Here is a 27474-nt window from a genome sequence, read left to right as displayed (position 1 = left end):
TTGAACGACATTGTGTACTGTCTTGTAAAAGTTCATCTGATATATTGTTATTGTGGTTGTATCTTATAAATAAAACAGGTAATTTTTGTTTAGAATTATTCGGCATATCATTATTCTGATGTTCAACTGTGATGCCAAATAACTGATTAACATTGAAGTCGCCCCCCAAGAATTCCTCAGCCACGACCTGGGGCATAGAAGTGACTGTTTCTAGTTTGTTGGATTAGCATTTGTACTAGGTACTGACACAGATTGAGGTTGTGTGTCAGGTGTCATTTCTATTATATTCACATTCGGATATTGCCTATTGTGATCTCCAAACTTTTGCGGTTGTTGTTGCTGTTGCGCATTATAACTTACCTGTCGGTCATAAGGTATGCTCCAATTTTGTCCTGGTGGCTGCTGTGGTAAAGCAGTGTTTGAATGAAAGTACTGATCGTTACGAGTCCAGCCTTGACGCTGTCTTGGCTCGTAGTTATTATTATTATTTCTGTTTCTGTTTGTGTTTTTGTTGTTGCCTATGTATCCGTTGTTACCGTTGTAGTTATTACCGCGGTGCCTTTTGTATGGATTGCCGCATGAAGTGTTATTACTGTTGTAACTATTGTTTGTATTGGAATACGCGTGTTGATTTTGATTTCCGTATTGAGACGGCATGTGAGTTTGCTGTTCTTGTTGTACCGCGTATCCAACTGTGGGCGCGCCAGAATTGAGTTGGCAAGCCTGCATGTTTTGCATTCCACTAGTGTAAACATTGTGGCTGCTGTTTTGCCGCGCGAAGCGCTGATCTTCAAGTAACATGTCAACCGAATCTAAAGCTGTTAAAAAATAATCTGAATCGTCATCCGGGATATGTAGGAGTTTTTCTTTAATGTTGAAAGGCAATTTGGCCTTCAACGCACGGAGTATATCACGTGTTGCGACTGGTTCGTCTAAAAAGTGTCCCATGTTCAAGTATTTTTCAAAATATCGGCGTAAGTTGCCATTTTTACTGTTAAAAGTTTCAGGTTCTAGAATTTGTCTTCTGAGTCGCTCCTGGACGGATTGCGACCAGAATTTGTTCAGAAAAGCACGCTCAAACTCACTGTACGTGATACATACGTCAGCTTGACTGTATGCCCAGACAGCTGCATCGCCTTGGATGTAACCGACAATATATGAAATCTTTTTCCGGTCACTCCAAGTGCGTGGAAATGCGTTACTAAAAGATTTATGAAAAATCACCGGATGAATGGTTCGTTTTTCTGGGATAAAAATCTGAAATTGCCTGTGTTTCATTAAGCTTTCTTCTTCCTTCGCATTGTGATATGGATTTGTTCCACTGTAATTACTGCAATGTTCAGCTGGCGAGTAATTACGATAATGTTGCTGTGGTTTACCATGATAATAGCTTGTGTTTGTGTTTGCACCTCGTGGTATGTGTTGTAGTCGTGGTGTGTTTTGTTCTTGTGTGTTTGTCGTGTGCGGTATGTGTGTGTCATACTCGAATGTATATTGGTTCCTGAACTGTACATTTTGACTGATATTTTCGTTACATTCAGACTGTGGTCGATCGGTGAATTGTGTCATTGGTCCAGTGACGGATTGTACTGCGTCACTGATCAGCTGTTTGTTATTAGTAATGTATTGCGCTACGGAGTCGTGCACAATTGTTGGTAAATTTTCACGTAGGCATCTATCAAAATGTTTGTCTTTGTTCACTACCCAATCATGAAATTCTTTATTAATGTTTTGAAAATGAGCTGTAGCATCAGATTGTAAGATGTCAGTCAGGTGCTGTTCAACATTGTCAAATTTATTCTGTACGTCAGTAATTCGTTTTTCAAGGTTGTCGTGTACTGAAGGATATGTTTGAATTTGTTCAGTAAGAACTTCACACGTGACATTAAGATTTTTTACTTGTGTCTGTAAAAGTGCTACGTCAGTTGTAGTCTTTTCTTGTGTCGTATTAAGCTGGGAAAATTTAGTACTGAGTTCAGTCATCTGTTTGGTCAGTGTGGCGTCTATAAGTTCCACACGTTTACATAAAGTGTCATTACTCGTCTTGAGTGCTATGAGGTCAGATTTAATTTCGTCATTTTGTGTCTGTAAGGTTGCCATGTTTTCGGCGTTCTGTTTCATTATCATTTGTAACATGTCGGCAATGTTTACCGTTTGCAACGTCTGTGCCCCCGCCGCGTCATTAGACGTGACGTCATGCATTAACATGGGCTCTGACTGAGACTTTGAAATTTTTGTGGTGGACGGTCTATTGTCAAAATTTCCGTCAACACTTGCGTCAATGTTTGATAAATCGTCACTACCGGTTGCTGTCGTAAAGTCATTTTCTAACATTTGTCTCTCGTCCGAGTCGGATTGTGTCTGAATAGTACGTCTTTGCTGTTCCATTTTTGCGTATTGATTTCTAGTCATTACCATGCCACACGTGATTTATGTTTCAAGAAAATATTTGACACTGATTTTAAAATGAAATGCAGTTGAGCATGAATCGCTCGTAGCAACAATGGCTGTCCCGTTAATTTAAAAATATAAACTGAATTTGAGATTATTGGTAATGGCTGCTGGCCATGTTACATCATATCGTACAGAAGTCGGCCATATTGTACACTCGTGTATTGGTATTGTTGGATACGTTATTGTTTAGGGAAAAGTGCTAAGAATGAAATTTGTTACTGAAAACTGTTATGCGCGAAAGAAACACTACAGAATTTACTGAAAAGCTAATACACTGAATTATACGTCTGGTCAAGCCTGCTAATGCAAAGATGCTGCGTCTTACCTTATTTTGCTGGAAGCTTCATTGCGTCTTCCGGCAAAACTTTAGAATAGGAAAATATCTTCAGATTTTCATTATCACTCATACATTCACGTCCAGGTCCAGAAAGTTGATTTTTGACATGAAACAAAAAGAACAATGTAACAAATGACAAAATAACAAGTCCGACACGCAGTCGCCAATATAAAATAAATAAAAAATAAATTTTTTTTTTGGAATAAAATATTAATGATTAATTATTCTGTATGTATGATGATTGGTTGTAATTGGTATTTGCTTATCTGGAACGTGGACGTTTAATTATTCGGTATCAGACGCTTGACAATGGCTATTTGGAAAAGGCAATGTAACTCGTAGTTGACCGTGAAAGAAAACTGAAATAATCGGACTTCGTAATTAAATCGTTTCCAAAGACTGCTGCGGTAGGTACGGACTCATGATCTAATCTCAATATTACAATGATTTGCCAGCCATGCCAATACGTCGTACAGAGGTGATTGTCTACTAAACATAAAAAAGTTACACAGTTAGTTAAATCAGATATATTCAATGAAATAGCCTACAGTTCATAATCCTACTTACTTTTATAAATATAAATTCATTACAGAATCGAGTGCCTAGTGTGGTTGCAACTCGCAGTATTCCTCTATAACATGAAAATATGGCGGTGTGCCAGACAATAAAATAAAATACGTGCTTCTCGCACCACTTCTACCTGAGCTCTCTCTTCTCTTAATCAAACATAAGAGTAACGTAATTATTCTTTTGTCTTTATCAGCGACACAGCGCTGCAGTTGTGTGCCATAGGCTTTATTTATTAGTCACTGATTATTTAATTAATATTTCGCGTTTCCGCGGAAACTCACGCTCGGCATGCAAATGTGCCTTTATAACGTCCGCATGTATCCCGTGCCACCCAACGTGCTCTAGAAGATGTAAGTCAACTACCCTGGCCAGCAAGATCTCCGGATCAGTCCCCCATTGAGCATGTTTGGGACTGGATGAAGCGTCGTCTCACGCGGTGTGCACGTCCAGCACGAACACTGGTCCAACTGAGGCGCCAGGTGGAAATGGTATGGCAAGCCGTTCCACAGGACTACATCCAGCATCTCTACGATCGTCTCCATGGGAGAATAGCAGCCTGCATTGCTGCGAAAGGTGGATATACACTGTACTAGTGCCGACATTGTGCATGCTCTGTTGCCTGTGTCTATGTGCCTGTGGTTCTGTCAGTGTGATCATGTGATGTATCTGACCCCAGGAATGTGTCAATAAAGTTTCCCCTTCCTGGGACAGTGAATTCACGGTGTTCTTATTTCAATTTCCAGGAGTGTATCTTCGGAGGCTGAGCACTCGACCGCAACTGCACTTACTCAAGTTTCGGTCTGCTGCACTAGATATCAGTGAATGGTCCGCACACACGGACCTTTAGAGTTTAGTCTGTTAAACTCCCGCGAGGGGAAGTACGCTATACTGGAAACAGGCCTGAAACAACGTCATGGGTCTGGACGCTGTCTGCGATTAAAACTACACAACTTGTGTCGTTTCTCTCGCAGTTTTACTCACGACGAACAATAAGTTTTAACTATGTGCTACTATTAACAGTGTTCTAAACAGAAAGGAACATATTACTTATTTATTATGAAATGTAATTTTAATTCATATGTGGCGAATCCTCCGCAGAATCGGCGAATAAATGAAGATTTGGAAGACACCGTCAGGAAGAAAGGACAGGGTAACCGCTCGTGTGACAACGCTGAATGAAGAAACCTCTACAGTACAAGAGAGAAGTATAGTTGGGTAAAAACTGTAGTAGAAGGTAGAGATTGGAACACATCTAGCAAATAAATGTAGACGAAATTTAGTGGAGTCACGACTCAAAGAAAAGGAAAGAAAAAAAGAAAAGCACTCTACAATACTAACCAACAAAGTAAAGTACGTTCCAGGTCATTTGGGTATTGACGATGAATAACAGCAACGTAGTGTGTAGTAGAAATTGTGTCCATTGGTCATTTTATATTCAAGTATTTACCTACAGATCTGAGCTAGCAACCTTCTCCATAAAATGAAAGCAATCCAGCCAGATAATAAAGCAATCTGTGATTTTATCGCGATTCTTAGTCTTCTTCAGTCACGAGAAATTTGTGTAACTTAGCATAAATTTGGCTCTAAAAGGAGCCAACGGCCTTGCCGCAGTCATAACACCGGTTCCTTGCAAACTAGCGAAGTGAAGCGCTGTTGGGCTTCACTATCACTGGTATAGGTGACCGTCCGGCCTGCCGAGCGCGGCTGGCAAGCGGGGTGTACTCAGTCCTTGTGAGGCAAATTGAGGACCTACTTGACTGAAAAGCAGCGGCGCTGGTCACTAAAATTGACAACGGCCGGGAGAGACGCCTGCTGACCATATCCAACTCCAGTGACTCCAATAAACTGGTGATGACACTGCGGTCGTTCAGTACAGTTGGGCCTTCCGAGCCTTTTCGGACAAATGTTAGAAACAAAAAGGGAACATTGTTTAAACCTATTGAAAGCACAGGAATAGATATAGACACCTGTTCTGAAGCATTTGCCATTTCGCTTTTGTATGGTGTAGCTGCTCTACCCAATGGAATAGTGCTCATCACATGCAATGCCCAGTGTTGATGTCGGATTGTTGCCCGTCAAAAACTATATCATTTTTAAAGCGGAAATTTAGTTATCCATTCGACATAGCGGTCCTGTGTTAGTCTAGTGCTATATTTGTTTTATCGGAATGTTATTAACAGAAACAGTAATCCTTGCCTAATAACCAGTACTACAGCAATGACAGTTTTAATGCCACGGAAAAAAAGAACTAAATCGCTAATAGTTGACAAAATAGCAGAGAAAATTCTCCTGATGAATCTTGAGATGGAAAACTGGTACACACCGTTAAACAGATGAAGTTTTCAGCTGTCTCATGTCCCACATCTAACAAAGTACTGCCTTAGTCGTTGAAATTAATAACGTCAATACTTTAGCGGCAACGAAAAATAAAGAGCTTACAGGTCACCAAAATCGTACCATCTTGAACGATTATTACCCGAACGAAGTGTTTAACTAGCATGACTGCTCCTTCACCAAAATTATCTGCGCTGTAGCCGAGAACGCTCATTGCTTAGGATATATGGAAATTTCAGCGGACAGTGAACGAAAAACTCAAGATGAAACGTAAAGCATGCGATACTGTCAGCCCTTAACCATTTACCATTACGTCACACACTAGTGAATCCATGTTAAATACCGAAAAAATTATCGCCATTCGTCACATAGGTTACGGGCATATGTACTACGTGTCCCTCCTAAGAGTCATCATAGACGTTGTCTCTGGTGTCTGGGAATTCGTCTTAACCATGTGTGATTGCAGTAACTCCAAACAAAAACACCCACTGCATCTGTCTTGCTACGTCCTTTGCTGATGGAAAGTGCCTGTCTGTTTCCCATTACGAACACAATTAATCTTAAAACGGTAACGAATGTGCACATGCGATGCAAAGGTCCCCTGTTAGTCATGTGCCACATTACTTTCATCGACATGTATTAACAGGGACACTAAAAGAGGAAGAATAACCAGTACTCCAAGTGTAACTGAGCAGCGCTACTGCACTGGGGTAGCAGTCAACAGGGGCTAGTGTGGTGCCGTCGCAGCATTAGTATTGGTTATTTTTTAGTTTAATGTCTCTGTCAAGTCAGAACCATAAAACGAATATCACACTAGAATAACCCGATCCCGCTCCATAAGGAAAGCAGGTAAATTCCTGTAAAAATCGTTTTCTTCGTTATGGGAAACAGACTGTGGCTTTCCGTCGAAACTGGGAGGATCATGAAAAACTTGATGAACAGTACTTGGTTGGTATGACTCGAGCTTCACACTGTAACAAAGAAAATGCAATTAACTAGCGAAATGGCAAAGAAAATGCGCCTGACGTCTCTTAGTAGTGACGCCTTGCGTCATTACGTCGTTTTACTCCTTCCGTTACAGAAGGAAAAAAATTTCCAAGCTCTATTAGCAGAATTGCTGAACATAAGTAAACTGGATTTTACAATATGATACAGATAAGTTACAAGTACAAAATACATATGGGCCACTTGCTGAAAGTGTAGGACTCTACTTCTAGATACGTGTTCTTCTATGCACTATGTTTTACACTCAGTGATTGGCACTTGCACAGCGATTTAAACTTATGATAATGGCAATTTATACAAATAATCATTGCTAACTGTAGGCAGACACTACGATGAATGCATGGGCGAAGAACTAGGTATCACATGCATGAATCATGTTTAGCATAGAAACAATTTTGGCTGAGTCAAATTGTCAATTGTAAAAACCTACTGTAACTTTTTATACCATGCAGCATTGTAAAAGCAGGTCACTGTGGAAATATCCTACATCATTGGGTTTCATTTGGTAACTGGTGTTATGTAATATCTCAAGTGCTTGCATGGTTATTAATTTCAATTTTCCCGTATTCGCCGTTAACGAGAATCTCTTTCTCAGGTGTCATGCCATTACGATATGCGCCTTTATTCAGTCACTTGTGTTAGTGCAGTTCCTCATTTGCGGCCTGCATCGTGGAAAAGAAGAGAAACAAACCGTTTCGGACGTGGTGTTACAGAAGAATGTTGAAAATTAGGTGGACTTATAAGGAGTGAGGAGGTTCTCCGCATAATTGGCGAGGAAAGGAGTACATATATGGGAATCATGGACAAGAAGAAGGAACGGCGTTGTTGGACATTTGTTAAGACATCAGCGAATAAGTTCCGTGGTCCTAGAGGGAGCTGTAGTTCGTAAATACCGTATAGGAACACCGAGATTGGATTACACCCAGAAGTAACTGAGGGTGTAGGTTGCAACGGGTACTCTGAGATAATGGGGTTGCCACAGGAAAGGAAGTGGTGGCAGGAGCCATCAAACCACCCAGACGACTTAAAAAGATCTACAAGAAAAACAATGGTAAGCAGATTGTTTAGCTATAATTTTGTGCTCCACTTCGATGCGTTTCTCACCGCATCACTTGTGCTTAGTGCCAGCAGGCGGCAGTGAACCTCGTGTTGACTGATGGTCTTAATTCTTGTAGGTGCGTATTGACGTCATGTTCCTCAGGGGTAATCGGAAATAGCACTCTTCTCAGTGACGAAAAAAATTTTTTTTTCACAGGAACCCTTGTAAAATTGTTCGAGAAATCCTCACTCTGCTGACTTTGAGAGACTTGTGAAATTTTTTGCTTCAAGCACCTGGGAAAAATGACCTGCCTGCGCGATCACCCGTGGTTCCTAAGATTTCAAAATATCTGCCGTTTACGCTCTGCTCTTTATGTGTGGTATTCTTACGTTACATAACATTTAAACTAATATGAAGTTCCTCATAGAACATAAAATTTTCATTACTCTAGGAGTTACATCGCCACACTAAATCCGATCATATCGAAACACGAACTCGTGAATCACTACGAAGCTTAATCATTTATACCACATGGGAAAGATGCAAATATGATGGATTAGATCACAGCATATTATCGTAGCTGGTCGGTGATGGAGCTATTATTGTTAAAATACGAGTCTTAATACATTCATAATTCTTAGAATAGAGCTGAATTTAGGTACCCTGTACAGTCGCTAATTTTCTAGCACTAAACCGAAAGAAGAGATCATATCCTTCCCAAAAATGAACTGTCACGGTGGCTAGGTCCGGCATACCTGGCTAATCCTAATGAATATAAAATTATTGTTGAAGTATTGGGTCCTGAGTTAAGGTGATTAGGATCAGTACAGAAAACTGGAATCGGAATTCCGTAGTAGGTATTAAAGTATAATTTATTAAGAGTACGATCTTTTTTCTAAGAGCATATAGTCTACATCGTAAACCAGTATTTGCCAGACATGGGACAAACAGCTGCTGTAAATCTGCTGATAGCTGTCATCTGCGACTGAGCGGTTCTAGGCCATTCACTCCGGAACCGCGCTGCTGCTACGGTCGGAGGTTCGAATCCTGCCTCGGGCATGGATGTCTTGAGATGTCCTTAGGTTAGTTAGGTGTAAGTAGTTGTACGTCTAGGGGACGGATGACCTCAGATGTTAAGTCCCATAGTGCTTAGATCGATTTGCTTTGAAATATCCTGATAAATTAGTTTTGCGTAAATATCCTGTCTTAATTTTCTAGTCTCTCTTCAGTTACTCAAATACGCGTAACAGGTGTATAAACGTGTTATTTATCTTTGAATGTTGGATACAAAATATTCAGTAGGTAACGCAGTGTCTTACGACAATTATAATCAGCTTTGTGAACTACTATAGCGAAGACAGGAAGCAATTAATCGGTTCACTCCCTTAGAAACCTACAACAAAGCTAGATTACGGGAGAAAATAACAAATGACTAACAACCAACAGAGACTAGTCCGTGTCCTAGCAACAAACCGCAGTTCGAACTACGCAAGCACGTGACGTTGAAAATGTCGCTCGCTGAAGTTAGCCTGCTTGCAGCCATTCTGTGGACTGCTAGCCTTGTTTTGCTCAGTTACAGGCCCTGTGATTCGAGAGGTGCTAGGATGGTCCCTGCGCAGTCATCAAATGGCATCGCGGTTGCTGTGGAGTCTGAAGCACTAGCCGAGAACGAGTTTCAAGGAGACGGTGTTTATAATAGGACTGACGGAGTTCTGAAAAGCGATGAGCGTCTAGTGCTGATCCTTAATGAGAGTTTCCGGTGCAAACTGAAGGTATTATTAGTATATTTCACGACTATCTAAATCTACTTATTTTGCTTTTGTCACGGACAACTAAAAGATTCCGTGTAGTAATCGCTGAGTATTTTGTTTTAGTACGTACTACCACACGCGGTTGAATCGAAAGAAGCAATAGTGCAGTCGTCACAGTCGACAGACGGTGTCCGGGATTCTGAGGAATCTAAAACAGGAGACGTAAAATATGATGAAGACATCCCTTCTACTAGTAGACATACAGCGCCAGAGAATGATCAAGATCAAGTGCAGATGTATGTGGAGAATGTACAACGCGAACAGAAGGTACTGTTAGTACTTGAGTCTTATAACTCAACTTGCCCATCAATTATTTGGTTTTGCACTAGCAGGACTACAAGATAATGTAGAGTAATGACTGAATGTTTGGTTTTAGATTGTAGAACAAGCAGTGTTTGAATTGGAAGGCGCAACGGCACAACCTACTGAGTCATCGCATGGCCTCGATAATTCCGAAGAGTCTGAAATACTAAGAGACGAACAGCCACCCGAAGACATGTTTTCTAACAGCGATCACGCATCCCCGAAAAATGACCAGGATCTAGCGATGACATTTATGGAACGCATTCGACGCAAACTGAAGGTATTATTGTAAATCCTACTGAATAACGTTATTTTTACCTTTTTTGTTTTGGACCGCTGCAATACTATTTGTAGTGATGGTTGAGTCGGCACGTGTGGCTCCAGTTCGTACAATACGCAGAACTTATCGCCGGGAGTAAAGTAGAATCTGATATGGCGGCAGACTGGCACTTAATTATTGCTGTTTTTCATGCTTCATGACTGCCGTATCCTGTAGTACTTTCAGTGTATGAGGAACTGAGTTTAAACAGAAACTAGTAGTGCCAATTGGAGAACTTGCTTCATTAGGACACGAGTGTTCTGCTGTAGGTAACCAATACAATGGATAATATTTACAACTCAGCTATTATGTTCCTTGTAGTTGGCGATGTTTCTGTCTTTTTTGTTATCTTCTTACTTAGTTGACTTATTCTACATGTGCTAAATTAACATATTTTATGTGTAGCTTGTAACGCCTGAAAGTAAACCACGGAGTATTTATTAGTTACATAACCACATTCAATGGAATTAACACGTCTTTGATGTGCGAAAATAGTTTATTACTTTGTGACTGTGATTAGAATCTGGTTAATTTCAAATAGAGTAGTAGACCTATACTATAATCTAACACTAAAATGCCACTGAAATTCGCAATGTTTATCTTGTTAGTATATCACTCTGAATGATCACAAATCCCATTGTTCTGCTTGTGTGGCTCACGAAATGTACGCATGTCATATCACGCATTTCATGCCATGTATTTTTGTGTGTTCCTTGTTTTCAAAGCACCGTGCACTGTCTGTTATTGGTTCACATATTCCTCATATCTTGTGCGTGGTTTTCACGAATTTTTTGTCCTTTTATACGTTGAAGACATCGTTGGTTAATGACATGTTTCGCTATAAAGTGGCTATCATGCTCAATATGGTGGTCCATCAGTGTTCTGTGGTGGAGTTCTTAACGTTACCCTTAGCAACAATGATGCCAATCAGCACGGTACTGGCTGGGACTTAAAGTTGCAGGGCTAGAAAATTTTAACAGCTTTGACGTCATTGCTTATCGGACATTTCAGATTGGGGAGGTCTATTGTACAGATACGGGCAAATCGTATTACCGGTCTTCGATGGTTCCTAGGAATCTCCTGAGATAACACAAACCTTAGAATGAAAAGGTTGACTATTTTCTGTTTCATTGTGGAAACTAGGAACCCTTTCGTCTCTAGTATCTACGATGTCCAACTTACGTGGAAATTTCTAAAATTATAAGTAAATGTGACATTTGTTGCAACGTTAATAATAATAACTTTATTTCGAAGCGCACTGCATAATTGAAAACTGGTGATCAGCATTTGACGGCCTCTGTCTTTTGTTCCGTAGGCCCTGAAGAGCAGTAAAGCCGGACCTGATGAATACCTGTTCCTGCGGAACACCGTAATTCCCGCGCTGCGATCCGCTGTATTATGGGTGCGTCGAACTGCCAAGTCGTACGATCGTGAACGTGTAGTTAGATACGTTCGTCAAACGATTGAAGAAACAATAGAATGGTGTAATGAAACCAATGTTATATGTAAGACCATGGTATTCATCTGGTGTGTGATGCATCACATTATTTTAGTGAAGATAATGCATCGGTTTTTTCTTGGAGATTGATTGCAAGTACCAGTCCAAGAATATTACCTCAGTTTCGTTTGTTATATAATTTTTCTTGAAAATAATTGTTCTTATTGACTACAATTACTGGCTCCGTGAAATACCACGGTTTCTTTAAAACTTTACAAAATCATTAGAGAGCCAGTGTTTTCAAAGCGTTACTCGTTCTCCTTAATGTTACACGTTTATGAGTTTGAGTTTGTTAAGTTCGTTATTGTGTTCTGAGTTTTCGTTTATGTGTTCATTGTTCAAATGTTTTCTCTTTAAAATACAAAAACCAAAAAACAAATGGTTTTTTAATCACGGATCCAGTTCTGAGATGGTTACTCAAATATATTGTTCTCTTAGATGTACTTGCTCCTGCCCGATATCCCTCTTGGATATTTGTTTATTGGTTTCCAGTATTTTCAAATTTTGGCTTATGGATTGCAATTGGATACTGTACGTTTTTTTTTAAAAAAAAGGCGATAAAACGTGAATTTCTTCAAAATTCTGCCGTTTTACGTGTCACAATTATCAATTTTGAAATTTGACGACAGGAACAGATGATAACTGCATTGACAAATGCAGAAAGTAATACCATTTGGCAACTGAATGCATTTAAAACTGGCATTACAAAAATGAAAAAGTGAGTAGTCTGAAAAAAAGTTTCATATGGTTCGTTTGGAGAGGTTTAGTGCTCACAGAACTATTTATTGGATGTGGAAGAAATTTCTTAGTAACGCTATGATTAGGTTGTAGTGGATTTAAAAGTAGATAGGAGGGTTTTTAGACCCCAAGGCACCGTTTATGGTGAACTTCGAAAGTACACATTAGCTCGTTGTAGATATTAGTTTCGCCATTGACTATCACCTATCAAGTAAAATTTTCCCAACCACATGACTGTCGAAAGATTGTCTACAGTGACATTTATTACGAATTTGTGAGTTAACTCTATGATCCTAGAGTGTTTTCGAAAGTGTCTAGTAATTTGACAATACAATTAGTTCAAATTATTTGTCAATAAAAGAACAGAGAAAAATTATCTGCAAATAGCTGCAAAGGGCATGGCATGGTCCCATCCAAACCTTAACTGTCCATCCTTTTCGTGTTTCGTATACTACGAAAGTAATGTCGTAATAATTACTCTCTACATGTTCCGAATATCCCAAATTAAGCATGTCTTTTCATATCTTACTTCCATGGGCAATATCTTGAATAATGGTAGCTAAATTTTCTGAAATCCCGATATTATGCTCACCTGACGTTCATAGGTTACCATATAAGATTATGGAGCTCGTAAATTACCACAAAGCAGATTCGTTCTGACTTAACGTATAGCCACTTCAATCCTGAATCACTTCGGTGTTGTCAAATATTGAGTCCTAATGAGTTTTTTCTTTAATGGGAGGCCGTATCCGGCTGGTCGAGTAACAATTGCTGCATGTCCCGTTTCTGACGTCAGCAACGTAATCGACTCTTCTACGCCACGTTAAATGGATCTGCAGTCGAACTGCTTGTATTCTATGTAAAATTTGGGACTAGAGAAGCTGTCCCTCGTATGTCGCCCGCTTTATTACAGATATATCAGAGATATCATTCCTACTGGGAACTATCCGTACACATGGAAACATACCGTCATAGATATATTGCATACCAAAGCAGATGAACATTTACGTTTACCATTGAGTTATCGACTACTAAAACAAACTTAAAACTGCCTTCTGTTAACACATTCTTCTGTCGAAAGACAACAGAAACGGACACAAGGAAAATAATTTTTCTTTTATGGCTTAAAAATTCAGCAGAGCGTGTTGGAGAGAATGGAATTATGTTTTACATTCTCTTTTAATATGTTCCTGTACACGAATCGGATGAAAATGAATACAAAAAAGTTTTGTTTCGGCCTAAAATTTGAAGCGAACGTGTCATACATATGTAATTTTACAGAGATGCGTTCAAGATTAAAATTAAACTGCTGTTTTACGATCTAATAACTTGAATGAGTGGCTAATAAAAAAACACGTTCGGTATTAACACGTGAATCTATAGGAAACCGTAAGAAATGAAAGTGAAATACAGGTTTCATTGCACGAACCAATAACTAAATACAGACGAACAAACACATAGTGGGTTTGCTATTGCATATTTCTACAGACTATTGAGGAAAAATCAAATTTGTTTTATAATCTAATAGTTAACATGTAAAGCATTAGGGTCTGTGTAGCTAGATGCTGCATAATAAGTGTACGCAATACCTTTGATCCATGTAAGGGCTGAACAGTTTTGTACTGCAGATACTGCTCTCACCATAGCTCTTGCTAACACTGTTACCAAAGCTTTTACGTATTTACCGACAGAATCGAACTATGTTATTTATTAACACTTTTTCATCTGAGGGTACTCTCCGGTAACGTATTTTTCGGCGATAACTATACATTTCAGCAGACGCCAAGAATACGCACCAGTTCTATTACACTACAGTATCACTGTAACTTCACTGCACAGCGCCGAGCGGCCTGGGTCATTGGAGTATTGCTTTGTATTGTCGGGCACCTTCGGTCACGTCTGCACGTAAATGTGATTTAGTTCCGCGTTCTGCCACCGGCAATTGTAAAATAAACAGGTAATACGTAGTTTGTAAATCCAATGAATGTGCTCTAACTTATAATAAAAATCACATTATAATCATTAAATTTTAAAACTAACATGAATAAATAAAGAAACTCACCAGTCAGCGAAGTTTGCTTCTGGCCTTGACGGCAGAAAACTCGTTGTTCATATCTTCATAGTTCAGACGGTTATTAGTTACGAGGTTGGAATCGATGTGAAGAATGGACAAGGCCTTCAATCTATCCTCAGACACTATAGAACGCAGGTTCGATTTCAGTCTTTTAAGAGCGTTCTGTTGAACAATTTGTAAGTACTATACAGAGATATCTCTAAGAGCAATGTCAACATTCGGAAACACGGATTTTAATCTCTCTTTTCGAATAAAATTACTCATTTCGACTGGTATATCACTAATCTCAGAAGATTTCAAAAGTTCAGCGAAATGTACACATTCACTGGAGAAGGAAGCCTATAAATCTGAGTCATATGGCGCTTCATCTACATCTACATGAGTACTCTGCAATTCACATTTAAGTGCTTGGCAGAGGGTTCATCGAACCACAATCATACTATCTCTCTACCATTCCACTCCCGAACAGCGCGAGGGAAAAACGAACACCTAAACCTTTCTGTTCGAGCTCTGATTTCTCTTATTTTAATTTGATGATCATACCTACCTATGTAGGTTGGACTCAACAAAATATTTTTGCATTCGGAAGAGAAAGTTGGTGACTGAAATTTCGTAAATAGATCTCGCCGCGACGAAAAACGTCTTTGCTTTAGTGACTTCCACCCCCACTCGCGTATCATATCTGCCACACTCCCTCCCCTATTAAGTGATAATACAAAACGAGTTGCCCTTTTTTGCACCCTTTCGATGTCCTCCGTCAATCCCACCTTGTAAGGATCCCACACCGCGCAGCAATATTCTAACAGAGGACAAACGAGTGTAGTGTAAGCTGTCTCTTTAGTGGACTTGTTGCATCTTCTAAGTGTCCTGCCAATGAAACGCAACCTTTGGCTCGCCTTCCCCACAATATCTATGTGGTATTTCCAACTGAAGTTGTTCGTGATTTAACACCCAGGTACTTAGTTGAATTGACAGCCTTGAGAATTGTACTGTTTATCGAGTAATCGAATTCTAACGGATTTCTTTTGGAACTCATGTGGATCACCTCACACTTTTCGTTATTTAGCGTCAACTGCCACCTGCCACACCATATAGCAATCTTTTCTGAATCACTTTGCAACTGATACTGGTCTTCGGATGCTCTTACTAGACGGTAAATTACACCATCATCTGCGAACAACCTAAGAGAACTGCTCAGATTGTCACCCAGGTCATTTATATAGATCAGGAACAGCAGAGGTGCCAGGACGCTTCCCTGGGGAACACCTGATATTACTTCAGTTTTACTCGATGATTTGCCGTCTATTACTACGAACTACGACCTTGCTGACAGGAAATCACGAATCCAGTCGCACAACTGAGACGATACCCCATAGGTCCGCAGCTTGATTAGAAGTCGCTTGTGAGGAACGGTGTCAAAAGCTTTCCGGAAATCCAGAAATACGGAATCAAACTGAGATCCCCTGTCGAAAGCGGCCATTACTTCGTGCGAATAAAGAGCTAGCTGCGTTGCACAAGGACGATGTTTTCTGAAACGATGCTGATTACGTATCAATAGATCGTTCCTTTCGAGGTGATTCGTAATGTCTGAATACAATATATGCTCCAAAACCATGCTGCAAACCGACGTCAATGATATAGGTCTGTAGTTCGATGGATTACTCCTACTACCCTTCTTAAACACTGGTTCGATCTGCGCAATTTTCCAATCTGTAGGTACAGATCTATCGGTGAGCGAACGGTTGTATATGATTGCTAAGTAGGGAGCTATTGTATCAGCGTAATCTGAAAGGAACCTAATCGGTATACAATCTGCACCTGAAGACTTGCCCGTATCAAGGGATTTGAGTTGCTTCGCAACCCCTAAGGTATCTACTTCTAAGAAACTCATGCTAGCAGCTTTTCGTGTTTCAAACTCTGGAATATTCCAGTCGTCTTCCTTGGTGAAGGAATTTCGGAAAACTGCGTTCAATAACTCCGCTTTAGCGGCACAGTCGTCGGTAACAGTACCATCGGCACTGCGCAGCGAAGGTACTGACTGCGTCTTACCGCTTGTGTACTTTACATACGACCGGAATTTCTTCGGATTTTCTACCAAATTTCGAGACAATGTTTCGTTGTGGAACCTATTAAAGGCATCTCGCATTGAAGTCCGTGCCAAATTTCGCGCGTCTGTAAATTTTAGCCAATCTTCGTGATTTCGCGTTCTTCTGAACTTCGCATGCTTTTTCCGTTGCCTCTGCAAGAGCGTTCGGACCTGTTTTGTGTACCATGGGGACTCAGTTCCACCTCTTACCAATTTATGAGGTATGAATTTCTCAATTGCTGTTGCTACTATATCTTTGAATTTGAGCAACATCTCTTCTCCATTTGCATAGTTAGTTCGGAAGGAATGGAAATTGTCTCTTAGGGAGGCTTCTAGTGACACTTTGTCCGCTTTTTTAAATAAAATTATTTTGCGTTGGTTTCTGGTGGATTTGGAAGAAACGGTATTGAGCCTAGATACAACGACCTTGTGATCACTAATCCCTGTATCAGTCATGATGCTCTCTATTAGCTCTGGATTGTTTGTGGCTAAGAGGTCAAGTGTGTTTTCGCAACCATTTACAATTCGCGTCGGTTCGTGGACTAACTGCTCGAAATAATTTTCGGAGAAAGCATTTAGGACAATCTCGGAAGATGTTTTCTGTCTACCACCGGTTTTTTAACAAGTATTTTTGCCAACATATCGAAGGAAGGTTGAAGTCCCCACCAACTATAATCGTATGAGTGGGGTATTTATTTGTTACGAGACTCAAATTTTCTCTGAACTGTTCCGCAACTATATCATCGGAGTCTGGGGGTCGGTAGAAGGAGCCAATTATTAACTTAGTTCGGCGGTTAAGTATAACCTCCACCCATACGAATTCGCACTGAGTGTCTACTTCGACTTCACTACAAGATAAACCACTACTGACAGACACAAACACTCCACCACCATTTCTGCCTAATCTATCTTTCATAAACACCGTCTGAGACTTCGTAAAAATTTCTGCAGAACTTATTTCAGGCTTTAGCCAGCTTTCTGTACCTACAACGACTTCAGCTTCTGTGCTTTCTATTAGCGCTTGTAGCTCAGGGACTTTCCCAGCACAACTACGACAATTTACAACTACAATTCCGACTGTTCCTTGATCCAAGCACGTCCTGTATTTGCCATGCACCCTTTGAGATTGCAGCCCACCCCGTACTTTCCCGAGGCCTTCTAACCGGACTGCAAATTGTTGCTCATGTCGGCACCAATGACTCCTGCCGTCTGGTTTCAGAGGTCATCCTTAGTTCGTACAGGAGGTTGACGGAATTGGTGAAGGCGGAAAGCCTCGCTCGCGGGTTGGAATCAGAGCTAACTATTTGTAGTATCGTTCCCAGAACCGATCGCGGTCCTTTGGTTTGGAGCCGAGTAGAAGGCTGAAACCTGAGGCTCAGACGATTCTGCGGAGATCTGGAGTGCAAATTTCTCGATTTCCGCTATCGGGTGGAGAAATGTAGCGTCCCCCTGAATAGGTCAGGCGTGCACTACACGCCGGAAGCGCCTACAAGGGTAGCGGAGTACGTGTGGAGTGCACATGTGGGTTTTTAGGTTAGAGAATTCCCTCCCTAGGCCCGAAAAGACGCCTCCTAAGACGCGGCAAGGTAGGAGTAGGCAAAATGCAACAGGGAATAACAACATTAATTTGCTAATAGTAAACTGCAGGAGCGTCTATAGAAAGGTCCCAGAACTGCTCTCATTAATAAACGGTCACAACGCCCATATAGTGCTAGGGACAGAAAGTTGACTGAAACCAGACGTAAACAGTAATGAAATCCAAAACTCAGATTGGAATGAATACCGCAGAGACAGGCTGGACAGTGAAGGGGGAGGCGTGTTTATAGCGATAAGAAGTGCAATAGCAATAGTAACGAAGGAAATTGACGGAGATCCGAAATGTGAAATAATTTGGGTGAAGGTCACGGTTAAAGCAGGTTCAGACATGGTATTTGGATGTCTCTATAGGCCCCCTGGCTCAGCAGCTGTTGTGGCTGAGCACCTGAAGGATAATTTGGAAAATATTTTGAGTAGATTTTTCCGCCATGTTATAGTTCTGGGTGGAGATTTTAATTTGCCGGATATAGACTGGGAGACTCAAACGTTCATAACTGGTGGCAGGGACAAAGAATCCTGTGAAATTCTTTTAAGTGCTTTATCTGAAAACTACCTTGAGCAGTTAAACAGAGAACCGACTCGTGGCGATAACATGTTACACCTTCTGGTGACAAACCGACCCGAACTACTTGAAACAGTTAACGCAGAACGGGGAATCAGCTATCATAAAGCGGTTACTGCATCGATGATTTCAGCCGTAAATAGAAATATTTAAAAAGGTAGAAAAAATTTTCTGTTTAGCAAAAGTGACAAAAAGCAGATTACAGAATACCTGACGGCTCAACACAAAATTTTTGTCTCAAGTACAGATAGTGTTGAGGATCAGTGGACAAAGTTCAAAACCATCGTACAATATGCGTTAGATGAGTATGTGCCAAGTAAGATCGTAAGAGATGAAAAAAAGCCACCGTGGTACAACAACCGAGTTAGGAAACTGCTGCGGAAGCAAAGGGAACTTAACAGCAAACATAAACATAGCCAAAGCCTTGCAGACAAACAAAAATTACGCGAAGCGAAATGTAGTGTGAGGAGGGCTATACGAGAGGCGTTCAATGAATTCGAAAGTAAAGTTCTATGTACTGACTTGGCAGAAATTCGTAAGAAATTTTGGTTTTATGTCAAAGCGGTAGGTGGATCAAAACAAAAAAAAAAAATGGCTCTGAGCACTATGGGACTCAACTGCTGAGGTCATTAGTCCCCTAGAACTTAGAACTAGTTAAACCTAACTAACCTAAGGACATCACAAACAACCATGCCCGAGGCAGGATTCGAACCTGCGACCGTAGCGGTCTTGCGGTTCCAGACTGCAGCGCCTTTAACCGCATGGCCACATCGGCCGGCCAAAACAAAAAGTCTAGACACTCTGTGCCCAAAAGGGTACTGAAACACAGGATGACAGACTAAAGGCCGAACTACTAAATGTGTTTTTTCCAAAGCTGTTTCACAGCGGAAGACTGCACTGTAGTTCCTTCTCTAGCTTGTCGCACAGATGACAAAATGGTAGATATCGAAGTAGATGACAGAGGGATAGAAAAACAAAATCGCTCAAAAGAGGAAAGGCCGCTGGACTTGATGGGGTACCAGTAAGATTTTACACAGAGTACGCGAAGGAACTTGCCCCCCTTCTTGCAGCGGTGTACCGTAGGTCTCTAGAAGAGCGTAGCGTTCCAAAGGATTGGAAAAGGGCACAGGTCATCCCCGTTTTCAAGGGGGAACGTCGAACAGATGTGCCGAACTATAGACCTATATCTCTAACGTCGTTCAGTTGTAGAATTTTGGAACACGTATTATGTTCGAGTATAATGACTCTTCTGGAGACTGGAAATCTACTCTGTAGGAATCAGCATGGGTTTCGAAAAAGACGGTCGTGTGAAACCCAGCTCGCGCTATTCGTCCACGAGACTCAGAGGGCCATAGACACGGGTTCACAGGTAGATGCCGTGTTTCATGACTTCTGCAAGGCGTGCGACACAGTTCCCCACAGTCGTTTAATGAACAAAGTAAGAGCATATGGACTATCAGACCAATTGTGTGATTGGATTGAAGAGTTCCTAGATAACAGAACGCAGAATGTCATTCTCAATGGAGAGAAGTCTTCCGAAGTAAGAGTGATTTCAGGCGTGCCGCAGGGGAGTGTCATTTGACCGTTGCTGTTCACAATATACGTAAATGACCTTGTGGATGACATCGGAAGTTCACTGAGGCTTTTTGCAGATGATGCTGTGGTGTATCGAGAGGTTGTAACAATGGAAAAATTGTACTGAAATGCAGGAGGATCTGCAGCGAATTGACGCATGGTGCAGGGAATGGCAATTGAATCTCAATGTAGAGAAGTGTAATGTGCTGCGTATACATAGAAAGATAGTTCCCTTATCATTTAGCTACAAAATAGCAGGTCAGCAACTGTAAGCAGTTAATTCCATAAATTATTTGGGAGTACGCATTAGGAATGACTTAAAATGGAATGATCATATAAAGTTGATCGTCGGTAAAGCAGATGCCAGACTGAGATTCATTGGAAGAATCCTAATGAAATGCAATCCGAAAACAAAAGAAGTAGGTTACAGTACGCTTGTTCGCCCACTGCTTGAATAGTGCTCAGCAGTGTGGGATCCGTACCGGATAGGGTTGATGGAAGAGATAAAGAAGATCCAACGGAGAGCAGCGCGCTTCGTTACAGGATCATTTAGTAATCGCGAAAGCGTTACGAAGATGATAGATAAACTCCAATGGAAGACTCTGCAGGAGAGACGCTCAGTAGCTCGGTACGGGCTTTTGTCAAAGATTCGAGAACATACCTTCACCGAAGAGTCAAGCCGTATATTGCTCCTTCCTACGTATATCTCGCTAAGAGACCATGAGGATAAAATCAGAGAGATTAGAGGCCACACAGAAGCATACCGACAATCCCTCTTTCCACGAACAATAAGAGACTGGAATAGAAGGGAGAACCGATAGAGGTAGTCAGGGTACCCTCCGCCTCACACCGTCAGGTGGCTTGCGGAGTATGGATATAGATGTAGATGTAGAACTTAAAAAACCGCCCAGTCCACGCCACACAGCCTCCGTTACCCGTGTAGCCGCCAGCTGAGTGTCGTGGACTCCTGACCTGTTCAGCGGAACCCGAAACCCCACCACCCTATGGCGCAAGTCAAGGAATCTGCAGCCAACACGGTCGCAAAACCGTCTGAGCCTCTGATTCATACCCTCCACCCGGCTCTGCGCCAAAGGTCCGCAGTCGGTTCTGTCAACGATGCTGCAGATGGTGACCTCTGCCTTCATCTCGTAAGCAAGACCGGCAGCCTTCACCAAATCAGATAGCCGCTGCAATCCAGAGAGTTTTGCTGTACGTTGAGCAATACCGTCAGGTGAACTGTTCTTAAGCTTACTGAAAGCTGTGAAGGAGTCCAACGGTGTTCTATAGCTTTCCTTCCTCTTCACTAATTCGGCGAACAAGTTGTCGAGTACTGGGAGAAATGTTTCGACTCTAAATTTTTTCCTTCCAGTCAGAAAAACTTCTCAGAAACAGCCTCTTCATCATCATGGAGTTTGCGTTTTCGTAATCTTTTGTAGATGCATTAATAGTCTATATCAGTCACAATCTCCATGGATTTATTTTCATAATAGTCGAACATGCCACGAATAGATTCAATAAATCCTACAAGTGATTCATATAATTCATGCACTAATTTAGTGTCACACACTGCAATTTCAGATTTACACTATTAAATTTCAGGATTATGTCCTTCCAAACTGTCATCGTGAATACTGTCTAGTCTGCTGAGTTGATTCAATAAAGTTGAAGCCGGGTTTGGTAAAAACAGAAGGAAATGTTCAACAGGTTCACCATTCTCGTTCACATATCTTAATATGAAAGATATTTGATCAATATGTGATTTTTCCAAAGTAGAATCTACTATTAAAGAGAAATATTTGGCCTATATTATTTCATCACAGATTGTTGAAGAAAGATACCTTGTATGTCCCTGCCCTGGATTTCCATATCGTTCAATTTGCTCTGTGAGAAAAGGATAAAACTCGGCTATAAGTTCAAGAGACATCATAAATTGACCATTATGTAATGAATGGAATCTTACAAACGTGTCCACGTAGCCGAAGTCCAGGACTTGTTAGCTTCATCACAACTGCAAACACCCTTTTCAACACAGTGCGCCAGTACATGTTTTTCTATATGAACATATGACTGAAATCGTTATCCATTGTGCAAGTGAGATTTTCCTTGTTAAGAGTGACAAATCAGGATTTTTGTGTTCAATTGAATTCTCATGATGAGATAAAATATTATAAATATTTTTCCAATCTGCAATACCATTAGTAGCAATCGTGGCCTTACCGCTAAACAATTTACATGGTGCACAAAAACAGCACCAGTGCTGCACGAGTATACTAGGAAATCACTCAAATCAACCATTTAAAAGTTTACGGTGAAGAACATTTTTGTTCAAATATCTGGTTTTATCGCCTAATGTTTTTCTTGAATTAGAAAAATCACCGTTACAATTTTGATTAATGTCAGGTTGTAAGAGAATGTCGATTGTTGCTTCATTGACACGCCATTCTGCAGGATCATCACCTTTTTGTAATGTCTGACTCGATACTTCGATTTTCGTGAAACTCGAAATCAGGAAAAATTTGTTTTTCTTCATTTTTATCTTTTGTTTCGTCTGTTTTTACTTCATTTACAACAGCTGCAGTGAAATAAGTATCATCAGTACTACTTGAACTCGAAGTCTAACCGGCAACATTTTTCGTGAAAAATTTATCTACTTTGCCTAGCGATTTTAGAACCTTGGCTTCTCGTTCTCGCCTTTCCTTCGATAATTTCCGAAATGCCACTCCACATAATTCTGCGCGCTTGCTTTTTTCACTGTTATTCATGTTAAAACACTTACAAAATTGTCAACCAACAGTCAAAACAAAAGAAAAAATTGTAAACGGAAAGAAAGACTGCATCCAGTTCCAATCGTACTACACCGCACATGAGCACAACGCTTTTTACTTTAAACACGGCACACGAGCACAATGATTTTTCCTTTAAACGCGGAGCGATCAACTGACTAACTCGGATTACTCGACGTAATTGCGTTATGACAGAACGGCAATGCAGAATAATTTAATTTCATTGTCGCCTGTTTCTCTGTTGTCGGTGAACAGTAAAAGCACACCTGCCGGCTGGAATTCGTCCCTTTAAAGAAAACAGGACAGTCCCTTTTTTTGGCTTCTGTTTCCCGTGTCACCGAAATTTTAGCTGGAACGCAAATATGTTCTGAATATTCTTGACACTGTCTTTATAATTTAAAAATGAATAAATTTTTGCAGTGTCTTGCAGTGAGGTGTGCTGCATCGACTCTTATCCCACTTAATTTTGTAACATTTTAGGGGTTTCTGTGGGCAGAAAAGACGGAGTACCAAGTTTAAGTAGTCTAGTTAACAGTTGATGTGGTGTGTTGTCATTCGTGTGTACACTGCTGTTATGTCTACAACCAAACGCACCTTTTGTTCCAACATAAAATAACAATAACCTTTCCTCGACGAAAAAGGCTTATTTAAGGACTTGAATGTAAATGTGTATTGCCACGTACTATTCGATTACACAGAGTGGGATCTTTGATATCGTGTAGCCTGCAGCACAATAAATGAGACATACGAGAGTTGGTTTCTTCTTCTTTTTTAACCAATAAAGTAACTACATAAATAAATAAATATAATTTTGAAACTGTTGCGAAGCTTATTTCACACCTTATTAGATAGTCTGCTTATGTTCTTTCCGTATAAACATCTGCTTTAAAATGTAAAACATTACCAGTATCAGCATGTTTTGTTAAATGGGTGTCATTAAATCAAAGCTCAGATACTGAAGACCACAGAGCTTTCACATCAATTACAGTATTGGAGGGTTGACTTGATACTTCATCGTAATTTCTACAAGAAATTTAAGTACAGTCGGGTTTTACATACTGATGCCACGCATGTTACAGTACTTAAGAAACTGCTGATTAGTTTAACACAGCTTTTCAGAGGTCCCGGTATTTTCACAGAGAAATATGGTAGTGTTAAGTAGAAGCTGACAACGATCTCGGAATAATAACGTTTCAAACATTGTATTGTAGGTTGTGTCCTGACACTTGTTTCAAAATATTTAGCACAATCATGAGGATGATACAAGACAGAAACACAACGTTAAATTTCCATTCAGTCACCAAGTAAACTATATTGTTATTTCCAAGCTTGTGTTGTCGAATTTCGTTCTTAAGGCTTATTTAAACTAATGAGTTGTTTGACAATATAAAAAATTTTTGTCCTTTGTAAGCGCGGTTATTTTAAAAAGTGAAACACTAAAATGAGTACAGAGCAAAAAATGCCCCCCGCTTAATGTGCCGCCCCTAGGCCCGTGCCTAGTGGCCCTGTATGTAAATCCGCCACTGATGAGATTGTGTATAGTCCTTCTCAATCCGTCAGCCCGATATTAACTTCACTTTCCGGACAAGCCCTGTCAACAGCATACTTGTGGAGACAGGTGTCCCTCCACTGCGGTTCCGGCGCCAACGATTACTGGCCGCTTATGGTACACAAGTTTGTAGCTTGCCTGGGCATGCCAATTATCGTCTCCTGTTCCCTCAGTCGGTCGTCCATCTTCCGGAACGGCGGCCCCGGTCAGGGTGTACGATCGTGGTTCGCATCAGAGGTCTTCTCTCTGGGCTTGAGTTTTTCCGTCTTCCACCTCTTTACCGGGCCCCTCTGCGTATGCCCCCGTGGTGTGTGCCCCACCCATGCCTTCGGCTCGATTTGGCACAGGGCCGAAAGGACTCAGTACCTCCTGAGGCCCTCTGCCGCCGCTTTCCTTCAATTCTTGCCGCATTTCAAGGCTGTGACTGACGGTTCGATGGTTGCTGGTCGTGTCGGTTATGCTCCTACTCTAGGGGATCATTATGAACTACACTCATTGCCGGCTGGCGGCAGTGTTTTCACTGCTGAGCTGGTCGCCATCTCTCGCGCCCTAGACTATATCCGCTCTTTCTCAGATGAGTCCTTCGTTATCTGTAGTGACTACCTGAGCGGTTTACGACCTATCGACCAGTGTTTCCCTCGCTCTCGTCTGGAGATGGCTATCCTGGAGTCCCTCCATACTATTGCCCGTTGCAGCCGCTCTGTGGTCTTTGTGTGGGCTCCGGGTCATGTAGGCATCCTGAGAATCAGTTTAGTTTTATCTTCGTTGTTAGTAATTATGCTGCGGTAAAAGTAGTAGGTATTGAAACTTCCTGGCAGATTAAAACTGTGTGCCGGACCGAGACTCGAATTCGGGACCTTTGTTTTTCGCGGGTAAGTGCTTTACCAACTGAGCTACCCAAGCACGGCTCACGCCCCGTCCCCATAGCTTCACTTCTGCTTGGGTAGCTCAGTTGGTAAAGCACTTGCCGGCGAAAGGCAAAGGTTTTGATTTCGAGTTTCGGTACGGTACACAGTTTTAATCTGCCAGGAAGTTTCATATCAGCGCACAGTCCGCTGCAGAGTGAAAATCGCATTCTGGTCGTAGGTATTGATTTTCAAATTTGAGTGAACTGGAGCTGTTGGCAATAATTTCAAAGAAACTATCAACGAAAACTGAAATTCACTTAAAAAATTACGATCACGCCGAACTGTTTACCGATGCAGCGTCGACGAAGGATATGTACGTGCCATGTTCCGCTTGTGCAGTCTGCCACAGCACCTTGTACGGGTGAACATTTCTCAGGCGACTGGCGCGCAAGGTTCAAATGGTTCAAATGGCTCTGAGCACTATGGGACTCAACTGCTGAGGTCATTAGTCCCCTAGAACTTAGAACTAGTTAAACCTAACTAACCTAAGGACATCACAAACAACCATGCCCGAGGCAGGATTCGAACCTGCGACCGTAGCGGTCTTGCGGTTCCAGACTGCAGCGCCTTTAACCGCACGGCCACTTCGGCCGGCGGCGCGCAAGGAATTTCACACATTTCTACATGTTTTAAAAAGGTCTTGGAGTGAATCTTAGCAGATAAATTTATGGCTGGATTTTCTTTTGGTATGTTCTTTCTGTGGAAAAAGCTTCACAGAATGTTTCGACATGAGTGATTGGACCATTCCCTTGTGAGCAACGCAGCTGCATTGCAGTAGCTCTCGACGTGGGCCAGGGCATTTTAGTCGCTGTTAGATTAATCTTCATTGTACGTTGTTTACGGTCCCTGTTAATCCATATCAATAAAACTAATACCGCACTAGACTAATTAGTAATCGCTCTATCAAATAGGCAAGTAAAAAAAGCGATTTTAAACATTTTTAATCGTACCAGGAAACTAACCGACATTGTTTGGCAACAATGGGTGTCGTATGTGTGGCGTGATGAGTAGCAATTGCGCTGACTACAATTACACACTGCAAAATCGAGATTGCAAATATCTGCCGAAACACGAGAGCTAATGCGCTTGACGACTCCTAGGGGAGACACCTTATGTAAATGGAGTACCCCAAAAAATACACCAGCAAACTTTAGAAACAGATTACTTACTCCGAAACGAGAAAAAGATGTCTGGTAAACAAGGGCCCTAAAGCGCTTCCCTTAAGATAGATGAGAACTCGTTCATCTTCGATAGTATGGAACATTTATTTTACTGCAGTCTTTTTGCTTTTCCTTTTTTTCGGAGTAAGTAGTATGGAACAAAATAAGGGAAAAGTGTCAAAAAGTGTCTAGTCAACATTGGCTCCAAAACGTGTATACTAAGAGCTATGACAACTCGTTCAGTAGAACAGATGTTTCTCACACAAGCGGAGCTGAACAAGTGCTCATACCTAGTAAGGAATGTATTTTGGAGATCATGTTTACCAGTAGTTTTTCACCTATTTCTGTATAAGGTAACTGTCCTTAAAGTTCGTCAATGCAGTTTTGGGACGCCTTTTATTTATACTCGGCGTCAATCCTAGGAGACGTGAGGCGGGGCGCGCGGGATTAGCCGAGAGGTCTCGCGCGCTGCAGTCATAGACTGTGCCGCTGATGCCCGCGGAGGTTCGAGTCCTCCCTTGCGCATGTGTGAGTGTGCCTGTCCTTAGGATAATTTAGGTTAAGTAGTGTGTAAGCTAAGAGACTGATGACCTTAGCAGTTAAGTCCCATCAGATTTCACTCACATTTGAACATTTGAACGTGGGGCGCACTTTCTCTGGAATTTCGACACACATTTGCAATTTCGCTTTTGCATGGTGTAGCTGCACTAACCAAAACAATAGTGTTCATCACATCTTACATGCGATGCCCAGTGTTCACGTCGGTTTGTTAC

The 27474-nt window shown here is 41.2% G+C and overlaps 1 protein-coding gene across 1 annotated transcript in view; it reads left to right on the top strand.

The window, feature by feature from the left end:
- LOC126252181 (coagulation factor IX-like) overlaps positions 1-27474 on the top strand; it is a 145195-nt gene that overhangs the window by 13171 nt on the left and 104550 nt on the right. The window contains exons 2-5 of the mRNA XM_049953051.1: positions 9313-9511; positions 9614-9817; positions 9927-10133; positions 11488-11699. Coding sequence (XP_049809008.1) covers positions 9344-9511; positions 9614-9817; positions 9927-10133; positions 11488-11699 — 791 coding nt within the window. The 5' untranslated portion in view covers positions 9313-9343. The remainder of the gene's footprint in view (positions 1-9312; positions 9512-9613; positions 9818-9926; positions 10134-11487; positions 11700-27474) is intronic.

This window comes from Schistocerca nitens, chromosome 4, assembly GCF_023898315.1.
Source record: "Schistocerca nitens isolate TAMUIC-IGC-003100 chromosome 4, iqSchNite1.1, whole genome shotgun sequence".
In the NCBI taxonomy this organism is placed as follows: Eukaryota; Metazoa; Arthropoda; class Insecta; order Orthoptera; family Acrididae; genus Schistocerca; species Schistocerca nitens.
This window is presented reverse-complemented; position numbering and strand designations above follow the sequence as displayed.